This window comes from Trichosurus vulpecula, chromosome 4 (assembly GCF_011100635.1).
Source record: "Trichosurus vulpecula isolate mTriVul1 chromosome 4, mTriVul1.pri, whole genome shotgun sequence".
NCBI classification, from domain to species: domain Eukaryota; kingdom Metazoa; phylum Chordata; class Mammalia; order Diprotodontia; family Phalangeridae; genus Trichosurus; species Trichosurus vulpecula.
Window position 1 is genome coordinate 185,305,680 of NC_050576.1, and position 20,028 is coordinate 185,325,707.

At 35.9% G+C, this 20,028-nt stretch overlaps 1 protein-coding gene across 4 annotated transcripts in view; it reads left to right on the forward strand.

Annotated features, from left to right (window-relative positions):
- The first annotated feature begins 3,795 nt into the window (after nt 1–3,795).
- Nucleotides 3,796–20,028, forward strand: part of IKZF3 (IKAROS family zinc finger 3) — an 84,777-nt gene continuing 68,544 nt past the window's right edge. For 2 of the 4 annotated variants that reach the window (XM_036756563.1, XM_036756564.1), the window contains exon 1: nt 3,865–3,934. In XM_036756563.1, coding sequence (XP_036612458.1) covers nt 3,928–3,934 — 7 coding nt within the window. In that variant the 5' untranslated portion in view covers nt 3,865–3,927. Of the gene's footprint in view, nt 3,935–20,028 lie in introns of all 4 variants that reach the window. The other 2 variants (XM_036756561.1, XM_036756562.1) reach the window with 2 other exon arrangements.

Sequence of the window (20,028 nt, forward strand, 5' to 3'; positions counted from 1 at the left end):
TTACCCCATGTCTCAAGATTCGAGTCTCAGTCTCAACTGTCCCCTTTTTCTAGAGGAGATGGAAGCAAATTTAGCCTGATTTATATTCTGTTGCTCAGAAACGTGTTATTCCAGTTTTACTCATTATTACCATAATACCCAGTCTTTCAGTATCTCCCAAATGATTATAAACATTTTAATTACATAGGTTTTGTTAGGTTTGTGGGAGAAAAGAATAAAATCCTAGGAAAGAGATGAACAAAATAATAACTAGTCATTGAAACTGGATTTTTCCCACCCATCTTCCAATTTAATTATACAGTAGTACTCTCTCCAGAGTTTGAAATCCAGACTTTAAGTTTAATGCAGACTTTAAGAAATAGACTTTGAGTTGTGTGATTAAAACATATGCATAAAATACAGTTGCAGAAGAAATGTAAAGGTATTTAAAAAAAAAAAACAACCATTCATCCTCACACCATCCCTGTAAAGTTTTACAGTTCCTCTTCTACTTTTCTATGTGCTATTTTTGCCTTTAGAAACTAACAAATAACAAATTTCCCCTTTCCACACTAAAATTAGAGCATTTTACAGCAGTGCTGTGAAATCGGCATTATCCTTTGAAATTCTGGCCAAAACAAGGCATTGAGATGCTACTATTTTGTCATAACCTTAAAAGAAAATGCAAGTTTATTCATTTGTTCATTATTATTGAGTGTCTGCTGGGTACAATTTAGGAGCAAAGGAAAATAAACACAAAACCAAAACATATATTCTTTAGCTGCAAATGTGAATATGTTCTGACATGGCCTGCTAATGTAGTAACCTCATTAATATTAACAACTTTCAGTCCCAAATATAGGACACCTACACATGCAAGAAAACAAAGCACATGTCTAATAAAGGCTTGCAGTAGCTTATTTTAGAATCATTCATCTCTGTAATATTTTGGTGACCAATAGATGACAGGCCAAATTGTTTTTGACTTACTTTGTATGTAATTTGTATTAACTCATCTGAATTTATATAGTATTTACCAAAAAGAATATAAGCTCCTTAACAGCAGGGACTTTTTTTACCTTTATATATCTAGCACAGTGTTTGGCACATAGTAGTCAATTTTAATAAATGCCTATGGAATGAACAAAGAGGTCCCAGAAGGGGGAGAAAAGTGAATTATTTAACTCCATAAATGAAAACAGTTGTTTCTGAGATGGTGCCATGGCAAAGCCATTTAGAGCCCTTCAGAAAATCCTAATAAGAATCAGGGACACATAGAATCTGGAAGGGAATTTAGAGATTACCTAGTCCCATCTTATCATTTTACAAATAAATAAACTGAGGCCCAGACAACTTAAGTGACTTGTCCTAGTTGACATATAAGATGGCTGGAATTCAGATCAGGTCCTTTGATTCCAAATCTATTACTCTTTTCTCTCCCACTCCATACTCCCTCAGGTGTACTTTAGTTTGTGCATCTCATGATGCTAAACAAAAATGCTGACATAATATGTAGATGCAGGGTCATATAGTGCTTAGAGTGCAGGGCTTGAAATTAGGAAGATTTGGTTTCAAATTCTACCTCATGTGTCACCTGGGCAAGTCACTTAACTTCTCTGGCTCCTACTCACCTCATTTATAAAATAGGGATAATAATAAAACTTATATCAGAGGCCTATTTGTGAGGAAAAAGTAAGAATGTGTGTAAAGTTCTTTGGAAACCTTAATACACTATATGTGGTTGTTGAGTCATGTCCAACTCTTTGTGACCCCTATTTGGGGCTTTCTTGGCAAAGATACTGGAGAAGTTTGCCATTTCATTCTCCCCATTTTACAGATGAGGAAACTGAGGCAAGCGGTTAAGTGACTTGCTCAGGGTCACAAAACTAGGAAGTGTCTGAGGGCAGATTTGAACTCATGAATATGAATTTTCCTGACTCCAGGCTTGGCACATTATCTGATGTACCACCTAGCTACCCCCCAAAGCACTATATTGTAAGCTATTATTATTAGATACTGGTTTTTTTCTTGAGATATTAATGGATCAGCAAATCTGTCTTTCTCTTCTAGAGCTCAAAATTAGTGATTAAGTAGGCACAAATATTTTGTTTTAGTCCATTTCATAAGAGAAAGCTCTTATACTTTAAAACTGGGGTTCTTAACCAAGGGTCCATGTACCCCTTGGTCCGTTGATGTATTTCAAGGAGTCCATAAATTTGGAAAATATTACATCTTTATTTTAACATAACTGGTTTCCTTTGTAATCCTATGTATTTTATTTTGTGCATTTAAAAATATTCTGAAAAGAGTTCTATAGGTTTTCCCAGACTGCCAAAGGTATCTATAATATCCACAAAAAAGTTAAGAACCCCTGATCTAAAACATCTTTTGAACACGAATCATTTTTATTTGGAACTTAATACAAATGGATCTTTCCATATGCACAGTAAGGAGAAGATTGTACATGAAACTATAACTCTCTCACGTGCAGCTTGCTTTTCTAAAACATCTTGTCAAGAGTTGGCAGATAGCGTTTAGAGACCTACTTTAATGAACATATAAAAACAATTTAAATTAGTATATTGAATATATGTAAGTGAATACTTTTAAAGTATTTTTAAGTAGTTTGTTCCTTTAAATAGGTTAAATAGGTTTTCTGCCATTTTGTTTACTCCATTAATTTGGTTAATATATATGAAGAATAGTTCCTCCCTTTCCTCCTCCCTACAAATTAATTCTTCATGCCTTTCTAGTTCTGAAATAAAAGAGAAAGTTAGGTTAAAAAAAAAAAAGACCCAACATCTTGTTGTTGGAGGTTTCTCATTTTGATAGTTTTGAGTATAAAATATTCAACAAATCCAAGTGTAACTCCTAAGGGCTTGCCTGAATGAGGCCCAGACACAGTGGCAACGCCAGCCCCAGGAGGAACCATCTTGATTTCCAACCCTCTAAACTTTTTTCAAAACAACACTTTGCTTACATATAGATCATTTGGAGAATTTGTACTTAGTTGTTTTTTTTTAATGCAGTTTTTAACATGTGAAGACTGCAGTGGTTAAGAACACAAAGAAATAAAATATATGAAATGGAAAGGTTAAAAAATTACTTAGTATTTTGAACCAAATGAGTTCTAATGACTATCTGTTCCTAGTCCATTTTAAAGTCCAAGACATATTCAACCCAAATTTAACAAACATAAATCATTATCCTATTATGAGCTAGGTCTTAAGGAATAAAGATGGTAATTAGGCACTATGTCTGCCCTCAAGTAGCTTCTAGATGGGAATGGAGAGAGGATAGGTGGAGATAATTATGCAAATAACTATAATACAAGTTGGAATACAAATTCTAGGAGGAGTCCAGAATGAGCGATATATTAGAAATCTGTGGGAGACTTTATTTAAACATATCCAGCTAAATGCTTTGAATGAAGAGTTACAAGAAAACAAACCAAATCAACATCGACAAAAAAAAAACAAACCTCTTCCTAAAACAGTATTATGCATTCACACGAGTTCTTCTTACATGAGTTTTTCCAACTATTTCAACTCAATCATTAATGCATTGTTTCCTTTACGAAGTAAAAAAGAAGCATTCACTCTTCCACCACCCCTTCTCTTTCCAAAAAAGAAGCTCACGTTTTGGTTCACAAGCTTGACATTTAAGAGGGAAAACTAAAAGGAATATACGATTCTCAGGCACCCCTTTGTAATAAAAGTCCTTTAAAAAGGCCACCACCAGCCAGCGCCGCTCTAACCTCATACACAGAAGTCGTACTTAGTTCCTGTCACTTTAAAGCTCGCTGACGCCACTCGAATGTATCCAGAGGGGAAGTCCCTGCTCAGGGAATCTCCCGCCAGCTGCAGTGCAGGATCCCAGCGACTCTGGAGGAGCACGTGGAGCAGCAGCAGCCCCAGCAGCAGTAGCAGCCCCAGAAGCAGCAGGAGGATGGAAGGTGAGAGGCGAACCTCATTCTTTTGAGGAGTCTTTGAAAAACTCCGTCGGTTAAGGGAGTCCCTTCTCTCGGTTTTACTTCTGTTTATTTTGCAGAAAGTAAATATGATCTATTTCAGAGGGCAAAGATTTGAAGGTTTTCACCCCTTTGGCGCAAAGACCTTTTGTCTTCTTAAAGCTGATTTTACACGGAGGTTGTCAGAAATTAAATAGCACCCCGTTAGACATCAAATAATCCCTAAGTTGTGGGGTGCCCCATTGTTACAAAACTAGGAAACAAAGCAGACTCCCTTTTGAGTATCAAGTGCCCATTTGGATTGGGCGAATTTGAAGCACTAGCTGTGAAGGAAAGTAGATATTCTTTTTGTTTGTTTGTTTCAATAGCAATTTAGTTAGGAAAAAAAGTAAGCGGGTTATTTTTGTTGGCATGTATAGGTCTTGGAATCAGCTTCTCTTTCTCTTCCCATCAAGATTGTCCAAAGCATCTGCCAATAAGTTAGGCTCACTTTATGGGAAATTTTCATTTTGTACTACGTTAGAAAACTACATGCTATCTTTCTTTCTGGTAAAAATTTTTTAGTGTGTGTTTCTTTGAAATTATAAAGATCTGAACTCTGATACTCGTAAAATCCCACTCAAATGGGCATTTTCAGCTTTGAGAAAATGAGCAAGCTAAGTTTCAGAAAATTTGAAAATGGCCTGTGTCGCTGAAGCTGAAACTGTTCGTTTGAGGGGTTGGGTTTTTGAAGCATCTAGATTTGTAAGACAAAATATCTTCCATTTACAAGAAGGTAAGTTGAAACCTCGAGTTGATGAAATACCGGATTTCATGAATTTATTTTTCTTTTGCAGTTGAAGGATTTCTATTAGTATGAATGAAAACTTTTTGGTGGTTAAGAATGAGAGGGTCAAATGTGGATACATATGGTATTAGAAGCAGCATTCAAGTTCAGACATATGAAAGTTACTGCAATGTAACTAACTTGTATTGATTGTTTCCTAGCAGAGTTGGGTGCAGTATCAATCATCATAATCTTAGGTTCTTTCAGTTTTCTTCCTAATCTTTTTTAATACTTTTCTTGGCTGTCCTGATCCATGAAAACATTTCTGTCCAAGTAAATATATCTTCCCAGGTTAACCAACACAATAATGATGGAAGGTGAGCCAAGATAATGATTTGTTGAATAGAAGATTTAAAATGTCTGACCATCACAGTATGGGACATACATGTCTTTTCATGTGAAATAGCCTCCTTATTTGCTAACATATCAGAATGTAGGGTTAAATGATCAAGATGTAGGGTTAAAATAACTATAAGAAAATCTGGAGACATTTTCACAAATTTTTACCATGTGAAAACTGCAGTGGTTAGAAACACAAAGGAATAAATCTAGACTGTGAGAAAAATTATTTTTTAAAAAGTCTATTTAAAATATTTAAAATCAGCGACTAGGTGCTTTTCAGATGGAAGGACTTTGTCACTTTAAGAATTTGTTCCTATGGATTTATCAGACTGAAATTGGATTTTTCCCAGCCTTAACAGTGTTGCTTCTCATTCATTACTTGTGGAAACCTGAAAAGTCCATATGACTGAGGTGGTTTGTTGGCTTCCTACATTTTGATAACAGTGGATTTATTATGTATGAAGAGAAGAAACAGATTTGTCTGAATGATGGAATTTAGGATACTTATCTCCTAAAAGGGATTTTTAGTGAATAAACAAGGAAGAAGTAAAGAGTCAAAGTTGCTGTATGAAAAGCTATATGAAGATTTAAATTAATGATGTACCCATTTTATTAAGTAGAATAATGAAGTAGGAAATAAATGACCTTGTGTTGAGTTTTGAGTTTAGAAATGTCAAGGGTTAGGTACAACATTAATTGTACAAAAACCCCGTTGTAACAAATGAATACCAAAAACTTAAACCAAAAACACCACAAGAAAAGAAGATGGGATATATTTGACTTGGTCAAGTGCAAGCTTGTTGCGGGCAGGGCAGAGTTGAGTAAGTGCCACCTAGTTCACTGTGGGCACTCACCACTGATTGATGTGGCTCTCAGTTTTTTTAATAGGTAAAATAATGTATGCTGACATTTTAATCCTACTTCTATGTATTGGGATTTGACCTCTTTCTAATGTGAGACACTTAAAAGAATGGCATTGAATTACGTTTTTCCTGTCCATTCTTTGGCATGATGGCAAATTTAATATCTCTTTCCTATTATGAACTTGTGCCTGAAGAGTGCAGATAAGATACTTGAAATTTAGAAATATGCATAGTTATTTGTTTTCTTTCTGTACTGGAGGAATCAGATGAAAGAGGATTTTTGAAGGCAGCTAAGAGGTTGAACAAATAGTACTCTGGACCTGAAGTCAGGAAGACCTGACTTTAAATCTTGTCTTAGACGCTTACTAGCTGCACGACCCTAGACAAATCACTTAAATACTCTTGGGTGTCATTTTCCTCATCAGCAAATTGGGTGGGGGTGGGGAGAGGTGTTAGACTTGATGGTCTTGAAAGGCTCTTCCAGTTCTAAATCTATGATCCTATGATAAGTGCAAATGTTGACACACTAATATAGGGATATTAATGCATATTATAAATCAATCCTTTATTTATCCTTAATCAAAATTTGTGGCCCTAAATATCTTCCTCCAAAGGCCATTTTATATTTTACTGAATTAGGAGTGCCTTTTATAGTTATTTTTTACATAATCAATTTTTGGATTTTTTTTACATCAGTTATCTGATTTCAATCTAAATAAAGCATTCCATTTAAGTAATTTTACTGTATTAACTGAAGTCCACCCTTTTAATGCTAAACCTTTTTTTAGATTTTGCATCTAAAACACTTGAGACATCTCTTTTAGCGTATGTTGAAAATAATTTAATCATTTCTTAGTGACAAAGAATCATAAAGATAACAGTTTTGCTAGCTTGTGTTAGCATTTTGGGATATAGTATTGATCCCATTTAGGGTTTGTTGAGCCATAAAACAGTGTTTGCTCCTTCACTAAATGGACCCAGTTTGTGCTTTATTAGTATTAGTTCTTCTGTCTGCATTTTATAGTTCTTCTTTCTCCTCCTTCTGCTGTCAGTTGTCACATTTGGTTGATGTTGGTGTGTTCTCTGGTTTCTAATATACTGATTTATTTTCCGCATCTACCTGGATGAGTACCTAAGGGCCTTCTCTTAAGCTTGGAGTCAGGAAGATTTAAGTTCAAATCCAGCCGTAGACACTTACTGACTGTGTAACTCTGGGCAAGTCACTTAACCTCTGTTTGCTTCAGTTTTCTTATCTGTCAAATGGGATTGTTGTGAGGATCAAATGAGGTAATAATATTTGTAAAGCACTTAGCATAGTGCCTGGCACATAGTAAATGCTATATAAATGCTAGCTATTATAATTACAAAGTCCTTTCAGCATAATCTATAACAGCTATCTTCAGAAACACTAAGAAGTGTTTTTAATATCTGGATTCCCCTCTCTTCTAAATAGTTGTAGTTGATAGAAGATTAATCTTTAGTTATTTGGAATTTTGATATATGTATGTACATGTATATAAACACCTATATATACATACATATGTGTACATATATACATATATGTGTATATATGTATGGAGAGAGAGAGAGAGAGAGAGAGAGATTGAGATTATTGAGGGAGATTTCCTCTTCCCTCATACCACATAGAGACTGAATGAAGGCTAAAATGAAGTAAGATCAGGAACTAGGTCTAAGGAGCTTTAAAACAAGCCACAAATAGTTCCAGGGAAGTTCTAGTGGGACTTCAGTTTATTTCAGAGGATAATGTTTTTTAGTAGAGATTTTTATTGATAGGCATTAGAACCATCATTTCATAGAATATAATCATTCAACGAATACTTAGATGATTTAGAAACATTAAATGGTATGGAAAAAGTGCCACCATTAACACTAAACATTTTGTTCCATTATTTGGCTAGAATACTATTCTATGACAAAACACCCATTTTCTTCACATCCGTAAAGACTAAAGAAAATGTTACTCCTGAAAAGCATGGATCAAATATTGATCAGATGTTGACCTGCCCATAAATTTGGTTTGGATGGTTCGATACAAATGACATATGCTTCTTCTGTTGAATATCTGAATAAAGCTTGTTCCATTATAACCTTTCTATTGAAAATACAATTGTGTACATCATCACTTATTTAGAAACAAGTGGTCATTGTCAGATCTTCAATTAAGTACATATTCTTTTCGTGTCTCATCTGTTAAATTGTTATCTCATAGCTAGTATTTATGTAGTGCCTACTACAGGTACTCTGATAAGCATTTTACAAACATCATCACATTTAACTCTCACGGGAAGCTTGGGAGGTAGATGGTGTTACTATCCCATTTCACAGATGAGGAAACTGAGTCTGAGAGTCGTTAACTGATTTGCCCAGCATCCCAGCAGTAAGTGTCTGAGGCTAATTTAAACTCACATCTTCCTAACTCCAGGCCCTATGCTCTGCCCACTGATAATCACTAGCTACCTGTTTTTAAAGAGTTAGCAAACCGTTTCGTAGGTGGTTTAGGATTCTATGTTTTGTGGGTATTATAAAGATATCCATAAGTGCCCTTTGAATAATAAAGAGAAAATCATTTTTAAATGATCTTAATTTTTATTGTATTTTAATTATCTGAAAATTGGTAGTTTACATTTGACACATAATGGTAACTTTTTTGTTAATATTTGATTTGTCAGTACACCTCATTTCCTAGTAATATTGGCTAAGAGAGTTTACTATATTTTTTAAAAGTCTAAGTTGATGCCTTATTTCTCTAACTGAACAAAATTATTAGAGAATCTGAGGTGGTTAACTTTGTGTGAGGAATTAATGTTATAAAATATTGTATATGAATCTCATCCTTATATAAGATATGAGAAATGATTAGCTAACTTTTATGGAGCGATATTGTTTACTTATTTTAATTAATTGACAATTAGTATGTCTTCTGACTCTTGATACCAGTTGGGAATTATTATAAAGCAGCCAAATGTGTATTTGCTCATGGTTACTCTTTAGGATTGCTAACAACATCTGTTTTATGTAGGTTTTAAAATTCAACTAAATACTTAACATGTATGATTTTATTTGAAACTCGGAACAGCTCTGTGAAGTAATTGCTATAGTTTGACTTTTCTTTATCATATTTCAGGCAATCTATGCAATAAGGAAAAGCAAACTCATTTTATAAGTTCTCTACTGAAAAAATTTGAGCAAGAAGATACATATTAATTTGTTGATCTTTTAAAAGCTTTAGTCAAAGTTTTGATGAAGGAAGACAACAAAATGTTGGCTAAAAAGGAGTTTTGAATTGTCTAGGTTTACTTTATTCATAGAGTCCCCTATCACATCCCAAATTGGCTGTTCTTTTTGCAAAAATATACATCTCTTGATTATTTGGTTATGTGTTTAAAAAAAAAAGTTCTGTTCTCTTTGTTATCCCAGAGCAACCCAGCCATTCTCCATTCTCCACCTTATGAAAACCATGTTTCATTCTTACAGTTGATAAAAAGGAATGTTTTTTGCTTTATTTCAGAGTTCTCTGTTACTGCAGAATCTGTTCATTTCCTGCTTGCTATATGTTTGACCTGATTCTTTGTAACAAATAGTGATTATTAACTCTTATCAGGATATTTGACCTATCAGAACAGTTTCCTGTAACTGTCATTGTGTGAACCACTATGGGATGTATCATTTGTAGAGAACAGTAAATATGTAAGTCATTCTATTAAGCTATATATTTTTTTCTCTAAGTTTTTCTATATTATATAGCTAGTGAGAGGGAGCGTGGGATAGTGTATAAAGAGAGCTAACCTTAGAGTCAAGAAGGCCTGGGTTTGAATCCAGCCTCATAAATTTACTAGCTGTGTGACCCTGGGCACTTAATCTCTCTGTGCCTCACTTTCCTCAAATGTAAAAATTAGGAATTTGCACTTGCTAGCCTTTAAGGGTCATCCTAGCCCTAAATATATGATCTTATGATCTCTTTACTTTATCAGTGAAAAACTGAAATCTAGCATGACTGAGGGACTTTTCCAGGGTGACATGGGCAGAGTTAGGTGTTGCAGTGGATAAAGCGCTGGGCCTAGAGTCAGGAAGACTCATCTACTGGAGTTCAACTCTGAACTCAGACACTTCCTAGCTGTGTGACCCTGGGCAAGTCACTTAACCCTGTTTGTCTCAGTTTCCTCATCTGTAAAATGATCTGGAGAAGAAAATGGCAAACCCACTCCAGCCTCTTTGCCAAGAAAACCCCAAATGGGGTCATGGAGAGTTGGACAGGATGGAAAAACAACTGAACCATAATAATCAGGGTGACGCACGTCTTTTCTAACTCCAAATTCAGTACTCTTCCTGGTATATCTGCTTAGAGGTCATTGAGTTCAGTGAGGCTGCTCGAGGTTATTTGTCTTGTCTAAAGTCACAGCTGATTAGAGTGAAAGACAAGGGTAGAACTCCAGCATCCTAACAGGCAGGCTAAGATTCTGTACCTCATAGTGCTCTCAAATAGCATTTTGGTTAAATGAATCTTATATTCTATGATTCATTCCAGGAAACAACTCTCTTACCTTAAAGGTAGATTTACAGACTCATTTAGTAGAATAAAAGAAAAAAAAACCTCTAAATTATGCATATCCTCTTTAAAACAATTTGTAGGACTGGTACTGGAATTATCATTTTGTAAGACAATTTAACTTCTGAATAAAGATGGAGATTGAATTTAAGGAACGTTTTATGCTGTCACAATACATGTTGATAGCACTGAAATTTCGGTTCTGATTCCCACACCAAACTTTTAGCTCCAAATGAAAAATCTACCCTCTTCCACAGCCACAGACCAAATTCCAAATTCCATCCGTTTGTCTCCCATTTGCATGCTATTGGTTAGAGAGTGCTCAAAGGAGACTATATTTGGTTTTATAGTCTTAACTTTTAAAAAGAACATTTATTTATCACATCATTTGGGTAAAAATTGCTATTTGTCATTCTAGCTCATATTTATATACCCAATTAATGGTTAGCAGACAACTGAAGTTGGAGTCATGAAGACTTGAGTTCAAATCCCATCTCAGCCACTTACTAGCCTTATGACCCTGAACAAGTCATTTAATTTCTGTCAGCCTCAGTTTCCTCATTTGGAAAGTAGGGATAACAATAGCACCTACCTTGTGAGGATCAAATAAGCACTTTGCAAACCTTAAAGCACTATGTGTATGCAAGCTAAAACAATTGAAATGTGAACATAAATTGTCATTGATGATTATAACGTTCTCTTAATTCAACAAATGAGTGCCTACTATATATTAGGGATTGTAACAGGTGCTGTGTGAAATATAAAGTTATGAAAAACTCTAAATTATAAACACCTTGAGGACAGTTATAGTTGAGAAGGATATCTCCTGTCCCCTTAGGCCTGCCCAACCCTGGTGTGAGGGGCATGTAGTAGAAAGTGCAGTAGATATGTCCAAAGGGCTATAAAACTGTGCATACCCTTTGATCCAGCAATACCACTGCTAGGTCCATATCCCAAAGACATCTAAAAAAGGGAAAAGGACCTATTTGTATAAAAATATTTATAGCAGCTCTTTTTGTGGTGGCTAAGAATTGGAAATCAAAGGAATATCCATCAATTGGGGAATGGCTAAACAAGCTGTAGTATATGATTGTAATGGATAAGAAATGACAAGCAGGATGATTTCAGAAAAGCCTAGAAAGACTTACATGAACTGATGCATTGTGAAATTAACAGAACCAGGAGAATGTTGTATACAGTAACAGCAATATTGTTCGATAAAGAATTGTGAACGACTTAACTATTCTCAGGAATACAATGATTCAAGGCAATCCCAAAGGATTAATGATGAAGCATGCTATCTACCTCCAGAGAAAGAACTGATACTGATTGAATACAGAATGAAGCATGCTGTTTTTCACTTTCTTTCTTTCTTTCTTTTTTTCTTTTATTCGAGTCTTCTTACACAAAATGACCAACATGGAAATGTTTTACATAATTGCACATGTATAACCTATATCTGGTTGCTTACTGTCTTAGGGAGGGAAGGATAGAATTCGGAACTCAAAACTTTAAATAAAAATGTAAAAAAAAAAAAAAAGAAAGTGTAATAGAAAGAGAGAACTGGGCGTGGGAATCAATAGAATTGGGTTCAAAGCCTGATGACAGCAGTATTAATAGTTACTCACATTTACATGGTGATTTACAAAGGACTTTCCTCACCACAATCCCAAGACATTACTAGTTTTATCATCATGGGCTCATAGCTCTAACATTGAAGGGACCTCAGAGGACAACCTCTTTATCATGCACATGAGAAGATAGGGGCCCTGAGGGGTTAAGTGGTTTGCCCACAGTCACATGATTAGTATCACAGGTGGAATTTGAACCCAGGTCCTGTGACTTCAGGACAATGCCCTTTTCACTGTACTACCGTATTTTACAGCGTAGGAGCCCAGGGCCCTGAGGTGTTAAGTGACTTACTTGTCGTCAGAAGAGCTAGTCAGTGTGTCTAGAGCAGGATTTGAATCTACATTTTCTAACTCTGGGTCCAGCCCTTTATCTGTTCTGCCCTCCCTAAGCAAACTCCTTAATATCTCAGAATTCATTTTCCCTCATTTGTAAAATAAAAATGATAATACTTTACAAACTTATTATGAGAAAAATAAATGCAAACCACAACCACATAAAAGATTGATCTCAATTCACTAATAACAAGAGAATTGAACAGCAAAATTAACTGGGAGGTTTTGATGTAGATGACCAAAAAGAGACATAGTAGGTTTTGTAGGGGCGGTGGGAAGACAGACATACTAATACAGTGTTGGTGGAGCTGTGAATTGGTCTAACAGTTCTGGAAAGCAATTTTTAATTTTGCTAAGAAAGTTACTGAAATATTCATACCCTTTGACCCAGAGATTCTACTGTTAGTCATATACCCCACGGAGGTTAAAAATAGAAAAAAAGATCCCATTTGCACCAAAACATCTCTAGCAGCACTTTTTATAGTAGCAAACAACTAGAAACAACGTAGATGTCCATCAGTTGTGGAATGTTGTAGTACATGAATATAATATTATTGTGCCTAAGAATCAATGAATATGAAGAATACAGAGAAGCAGATAAGACTTATATGAACTGATACAAAATGAAGTAAGCAGAACCTGGAAATTATGTGGACAATGACTATAACAATGTTAATTGAAAAACAAAAAACCTGAGACTGAAAGCTGTGTAATTATAATGATAAAGCTTGGCCCTAAAGAAAAGATGTGAAAATATACCTCCTTCCATTCTTTGAAGAAGCAGGGAACTGTGGATGTAGAACATGGCACATACAACCCAACTAGGTTGATGTGTTGCGTAGTTATACAGAACTGATTTTTTTTCCTTTTTTGTTACAAGGGAAGGCTGTATAGGGTAACAATATATCTGTGAATGAAAACTATATGAAAATAAAAATATCAATAAAATTAAAATTGCTTCAAAGTGTTTCAAACACTTTGTAAATCTTAAAGTGCTATATACGTGTGTTATTAATTATTTTAGATCCAGAAGTATAGATGTCATAGCCTACACATTCAGAAACTCAAATAATCAGTTATTCTTCAGTCTTTCACACAAAGAGGCAAAGGATGAATAAAAAAGCTAATATGAGGAATTACTTCAACTAGGTAATTTTCAGGGTGCATTGAGTCTGCTGAGGCATCCTTTCGCACCTTTACAACAGTAGTTTTTTTGTTGTTCTGTCATTTCAGTCGCGTCTCACACGTCGGATTTTCTTGGCAAAGATGCTGGATCAGTTTGCCATCTCCTTCTCCAGTTCATTTTACAGATGAGGAAACTGTGGCAAACAGGGTTTAGTGACTTGCCCAGGGTCACACCGCTTATAAGTGTTTGAGGCCAAACTTGAGCTCAGGTCTTCTTGTCTCGAGGCCTAGCACTCTATCTACTTTGCCACCTATAGTACTGACCAGTAATAACTGATATCCATAAGGATGACCCTGAAGCATTCTTAGGTTCATCATTCTATTTAAGGACCTAGTCATCCTATGCCTAGATTTAACATCACCTACTCCATCCCTTCTGAAGCATTTGGTATCCTGCTCTTAGTATGCGGTAAGGTAGCATCATAGAGCTGAGTGTAGGACTCCTAGTAAAGAGATTTGGGTTCAAATCTCAGCTCTCACAGCTATGTGACTCTGGTTAAGCCTCTTAACTTTTCAGTTTATTCTCTCATCAGAAAAATGGGTTACTAATATTTACCCTGCCTATTTCACAGAGTTCCTGGGAAGGGAGCACTTTGTAGACCTTAAAGCTTTAATAGGTTCTTGTTGTCTTTTGAAAAGGCTGCTGTGATTCTGCCTTCCCCTGCTCAAAAACCTCCAGTGGCTCCTCAGTTCTTTGGTTTGGTGTAAAAATTATTCTAGATCCAGAAGTATAGATGTCATCATTCTTCTACAGATGGGCCCCAAGATACCTTTAGAGCCTCATCTTTCTATACCTTCCTACATTAGTTTTTTTTTTTCTTTCAAAGTTTCAGATTCTATCCCTCTTCAGCTTCTTAGGGTTATTTGCATTCCCGGGCATTGTTCTTCCTCATATCTGTATCATTTCCTCTACTTGGAAGGTTCAGACCTTTCTTCCACATTTGTCAATCAAAATCTTATCCACCTTTCAAAGTCCAACACAAATACTGTTTTATCTGCAATGTCTTTTCTGACCCCAACCCTCCGAGCCAGAAATTACTCTTCCCCCCTCCCCAGCCACAGTACTATAGCATTTAGTACTTTTCATAGATATTTACTGCATTATTATAGTAGAGATTTACGTACACCTGATTTCCCTCACTGAATTGTGAGTCTCTTGAGAGCAGGGATCAGATTTTGCATAACTTTATAACTATATAACATGGCACCTACCTCAGTTCCTACATTTAATATGCATTTAGTATGTTCATAGTAACCAGTAAGGTAACTTTGGAATCATCAAAAATAGACTGATTATTTTCATTCTGTGTGTGTTAAGTCCACTTTATTATAGGGATAGGGATCGGGATAGGGATAGGAATGGGACCTGTGATTTTATTACTATGGAGAACTCCAAGGTGAGGAAACTCCTTTTACCAGTGCAGGTTGGGGTACCTTTTCTGCACCCTAGTCTTAGAGAGTTGCCTAGAATACTGAGATGTTAAGTGACTCTTTCTGGGTCATAAACGCAGTATGTGTTAGAGACAGGACTTTGGACCCAGGTCTTCCCGGCTTTGAAGATGCTTTATATTAAAATTATTTTAAAATTGTGAGTTTCTGGTTTTTTCCTCTTAACTAGAATAGTAGATCATATACAAGTATCTCATTGTTCAATCATACAGGAGAAGCAAAAATGTATTCTAATATAGGAGATGCTACAACCACAGACCACTTGGAAAATCATCTGAAGCCTTCGGACCACACTTGATGGTCTGGAGAAACCCATTCCTTTTCTGGAAAAACGACAACATCTATGTCCAATAAGCTGCAGGTCCAACATGACTAATATGGAAATATGTTTTGCATGACTGCACATGTATAACCTATGTAAAATTGCTTGACTTCTCAATGAGGGGATGGGGAAGGGATCGATAGAATTTGAAACATAAAAAAATGTCAGAATTGTTTTTTACATGAAATTGGAAAAAATAAAATATTTTTTAAAATAGTAGGTCCAAGTTTGTAAAAAAAAAAGTTAAGATTTGAGACAGAGCTTAAAATGTCAGCTTGAATATAAGTTTTGGTTGGTTTGGTTAAAATATCATTGAGAATAATTTCTTTATTTAGTTGGGTGAGAAAAATCTCAAGGTAATGCCTGTTCAATTTGTGACTGATACAGATATAACTTTTCCCTTCCCTCTGTCTGGCACAGTTCCTTGTATAAGTCCTCAGCAATTTCCTATAATTGCCTAAATTAGTGCAGCATAGAAATGATAAAGTAACTTTGAATATGAAACTTTTTTAAATGTGGGAAAATTGACTGCATGCACTAATCACAACATTAATGTTCTACAAATTTCTATATATTTGGAAATATAGTCTTCATTGGAGTTTTTAAAAGATTATTGCTGATATTTTTTTTCAAAAGATACTTTCATTTACTCTCACTTGACAAAGAGAGAAAACTGGAGAACTTGTTGAAAGAAAGTTATAAAAATGTATTAAAAACGTGTCCCTGCCATCTAGCATTTCCACCATTGAAATTATTTTAGCTCAGACATTTTGAAACAAAGCTCTGACATGTGAAATGCTTATTCTCTTCCTGCTTACTACCTGGTATAGTTCCTTGCACATAGTAGGTACTCAACAAGTATGTGTTGAATATCATTGAGACTCCTTAACTTCTTTATTTAGGGATAAATATACAGAGATAATTGGTAAAAAGTGGGCCAATCATTTCATTAATATAGGGAGCTCCTGGATAAAGAAGTCCCCTCTACCAATGCAGGTTGGCATTTTCTCTGCAACTTAGGTAGCTGCCTAGAAAAGTAAGAGATTAACTAGTCCAAGGTAACACTGCTAATATGTGTCTTATGCAGGATTTGAACCCAGGCCTCCTTTGTTCTGAGGCCAGTTTTCTATTCACTAAGCTAAACTGCCCCTCCAATAATATGTATACACACATATATTATATAACACTGTTTTATATATATGTGTGTATATATATGTACATATTCTATATAATACATATGTTATATATCATATAGATAAGGTATATAAGCTTTTTAATATCTTAAAACTTCACTAAGACTTTTGTTATACTGTGTATACATGTATGTGCACATGTGTGTATGCATATACACACATGCAACTTATCTTGAAGCTGAAGAACTTTTATATGTGGACATATGGACATATGTGGACATATGTACATGTATACATACACACATGTATGCATGAAAGTAGTACCTTTATTTTCCTAAAATTTTAGGGTAGGGAAAGGTAGGATAGGGTAGGCATTTGTGAAGTTGCCAAGCCACCCTAGAATTGGACTTTTTTGCCATTGTCTCCCACAATCCATAGTTTCCTCTAGAGCAGGGTTTCTTGGCTCGAGGTCCATAGGCCTTCAAGGGGTCTGTAGATGGGTTTCAGGGGGATCTGTCAGCTTTGATAGGAAAAAAATTACGTCTCTATTTTCACTCCCTTTTGGTTCCCTTTTTAATCTTATGTATTTTCTCTTATGCTTTAAAAAAAAGTTATTATGAAATGGGATCAATAGGCTTTACTAGATGACCAGAGGGCTCTTGTGAACAAAAAAGGGTTCAGCACCATTGCTCTAGAGACTTCCTGCAGAGAAAAATACTAGAAAATGTTATTTAAAAAGGACCAGAATTACTTGGGCTATGTAAGAAACAGTAGGGGTAAAGTGGAAAGAGTTCTGCATTTAGAGTCAGAGACCCGGGTTTGAATCCAACCTCTGACATTTGCTATCTGTGTGACTTTAGGCCAGTCACATCATTCTTCTGGTGTTGTGCTTGCTCATAAAATGAAGAGATTGGACTGGATGACCTCTAAGGTTCCTTTCATCTCTAAATTTATGATCCTATAGTCTGAATAATGTCCTTGAGGAAGTAGATCTGTTGTATCTTGACTAATGTCTTCTAGCCCCCAAATAAAGATTAGTTATATAATTTTTGGGGGGAGAAATTTAATGACACTTAATGGTGCTTGCTGTCATAATGATTATCCTAATGTTTAGAGAGAACTTTAAATATCATTTAAATATCTAAAAAAATTATGTTACAGTGGCAGGGAAAACATACATTGAAATAAATGCAAGAGAACTTTTTATTTCCCAATTGTGACAGTAACATTGTGACCTTGATAAATCACTTAATTCAGTGAACACTTATTATGTGCAGAGCGAGGAGGAAGATATAAAGTTTAGATAAATGGGGTTCCTGCCTTTGTGATGCTTACAGTCTAGTTGGGAGACAAGATACAAACACAGATAACTATAATGCACAGTATTGTATAATAAGGATATTAGAAGGTTGCAAAACAAACTATTCTGTGAGATCACAAGTCTGGGATTGGAGAAAGTGACTTGAGTTGGACTTCAAAGGAAAGGAAGGAATTCAATAGTCAGTTTTAGGGGAGACAGCAAAGGAGAATAAGAATAAGGCTGGAAAGGCGGTAGGGTGGTGTCAGATTGGAAGTCAAAGCATTTTAACTTCATATGCAGAGGGACCCAAGGGAAGATCTTTGAGGAGAGGATTAGTGTGAGTAGATCCAAACATACTTAATAAATGAATATTTCAGTGAGTTGGTGGCTGCATTGCTGAGTCTTGCTTCCAACAGTACATTCCAACCCTTTGACACTTTCTACCAGATTTTGACTCTTGTCCACATTCTCTTCTAAATCCTGCATAAAGGAGCCATGCAGACCTTCTCCTGGCTCTTTTAACATTGCCACTTGGGTTGTTCATCTGTTAACCTCTCCTTGTTATATGACTTTCCTGCCTCCGAAAAGAAGCTGAGAGGATCATAAGCTCCTGGATAATAGCTTTTATGCCATTTCTTGTAGGCATGAAAGAATGACCTAACTATAATAAAGATGATTCTGGCAGGGAAATGAAGGATGGATTGAAGAGAAAGGGGAGGGGAGACAGAAAAACCTGTTAAAAGATTATTCATGTGATTATTGAAGGAGCCTTGGAAGTCTTCTACTCTAACCTCATATTACATAAGACAATGAAGACCCAGACAAGTGTGGTAACTCGAACAAATTCAAATAAGTAATAAGTAGCAGAGCTAAGATTTGCACTGAGATCCTCTCCCTTTAAATCCAACATTCTTCCTTTTGTACCCTGCTGCTTCAGTACAGATGGGAAAGATGTAGTGGAGGTTGAATTGATAGGCCTTGGCTGCTGACTGGATATGAGAGATGAGGGAAGAGTCAAGGATAACTCGGGGTTTTTGACCACGGGAGACTGGGTTGAACAATGGTGCCACAGACAGAAATAGTCAAGTCAGAAAGAAGAACAGGTTTCATGGAGAAGATAATAACCTTAGTTTCATACACATTGAGTTTAAGATGCCAGTGGGACATTTAAGTGGAGATGTTCCAAAAACAGTTGGAGATTCTGGGCTAGAACTCAGAAGCAGAGTCAGGGACTAGAACGATATATCTGGGAGTCATTTGCATAGAAGGTGGTAGTTGAAACCACCTGAAAGTGAATGAGATTGCCAAGGGATAGAATATAGAGGGTAAAGAGAGGAGGACCAAGGACAGATCCTTGGGGCCTGCCCATGTTAAGGGGTTTGAAAGAGAACAAAGAAAGAAGAGAAGAAGACATTATATTGGTGGGAGAAGAATCTGGAAAGTGTGATGTTTAATGAGAGGAGAGGATGGGGAGTAAGGGTAGGGGGTGGCTGCCTGTGTCAGAAGCTGTAAATAGACTAGTGAGGGAGAAGACTGAAAAAGACTGTGGAAGTTATTGGTGCTTTTTGAGAGATCAGGACTAAAGCTAGATTGCAAGGGGTTAAGTGAAGAGTAAGGAAGTGGAGGCATGGAGTATGTATAGCTTTTAGAAGAAGTTTAATGTTAGGTGGAGAAGAATGGGATAACAGATGGGGTAGAAAGTTCAAGGAAAAACTTTCTTTTTTCATTCTTTTTTTTAGGATTAAGGAGATTTATGTAAGCTGGTAGGCAAATGGAAAGGCACCACTGGAGAGGGAGAGTTAGTAAATGCAGAAACAAAGGAGGTGCAGATGCCTACAGTAAGATCCTGGGGAGGATAGGAGGGAAATTAGATCTAGGGTAAAAATAAAGGTCAAAGGTGTAAACATCAGAAAGGATTAGAGAAAAACTAGATGCTGATGCTAAGAAGGTTTGTGCTTTTGAAGCTAAATACTCTAAGTGTGGAGGGAGAGGGTGCAAATGAGAGTTTGAATAGCTAAGAAAAGGTCTGGAATAGATTCCATGGTGATTGAGATACAGCAAGTCAGTCATTATAGAGTAGAAATATTATACAGCAGTCAAAAGGACCCAAATGAAATTCTTTATCAGA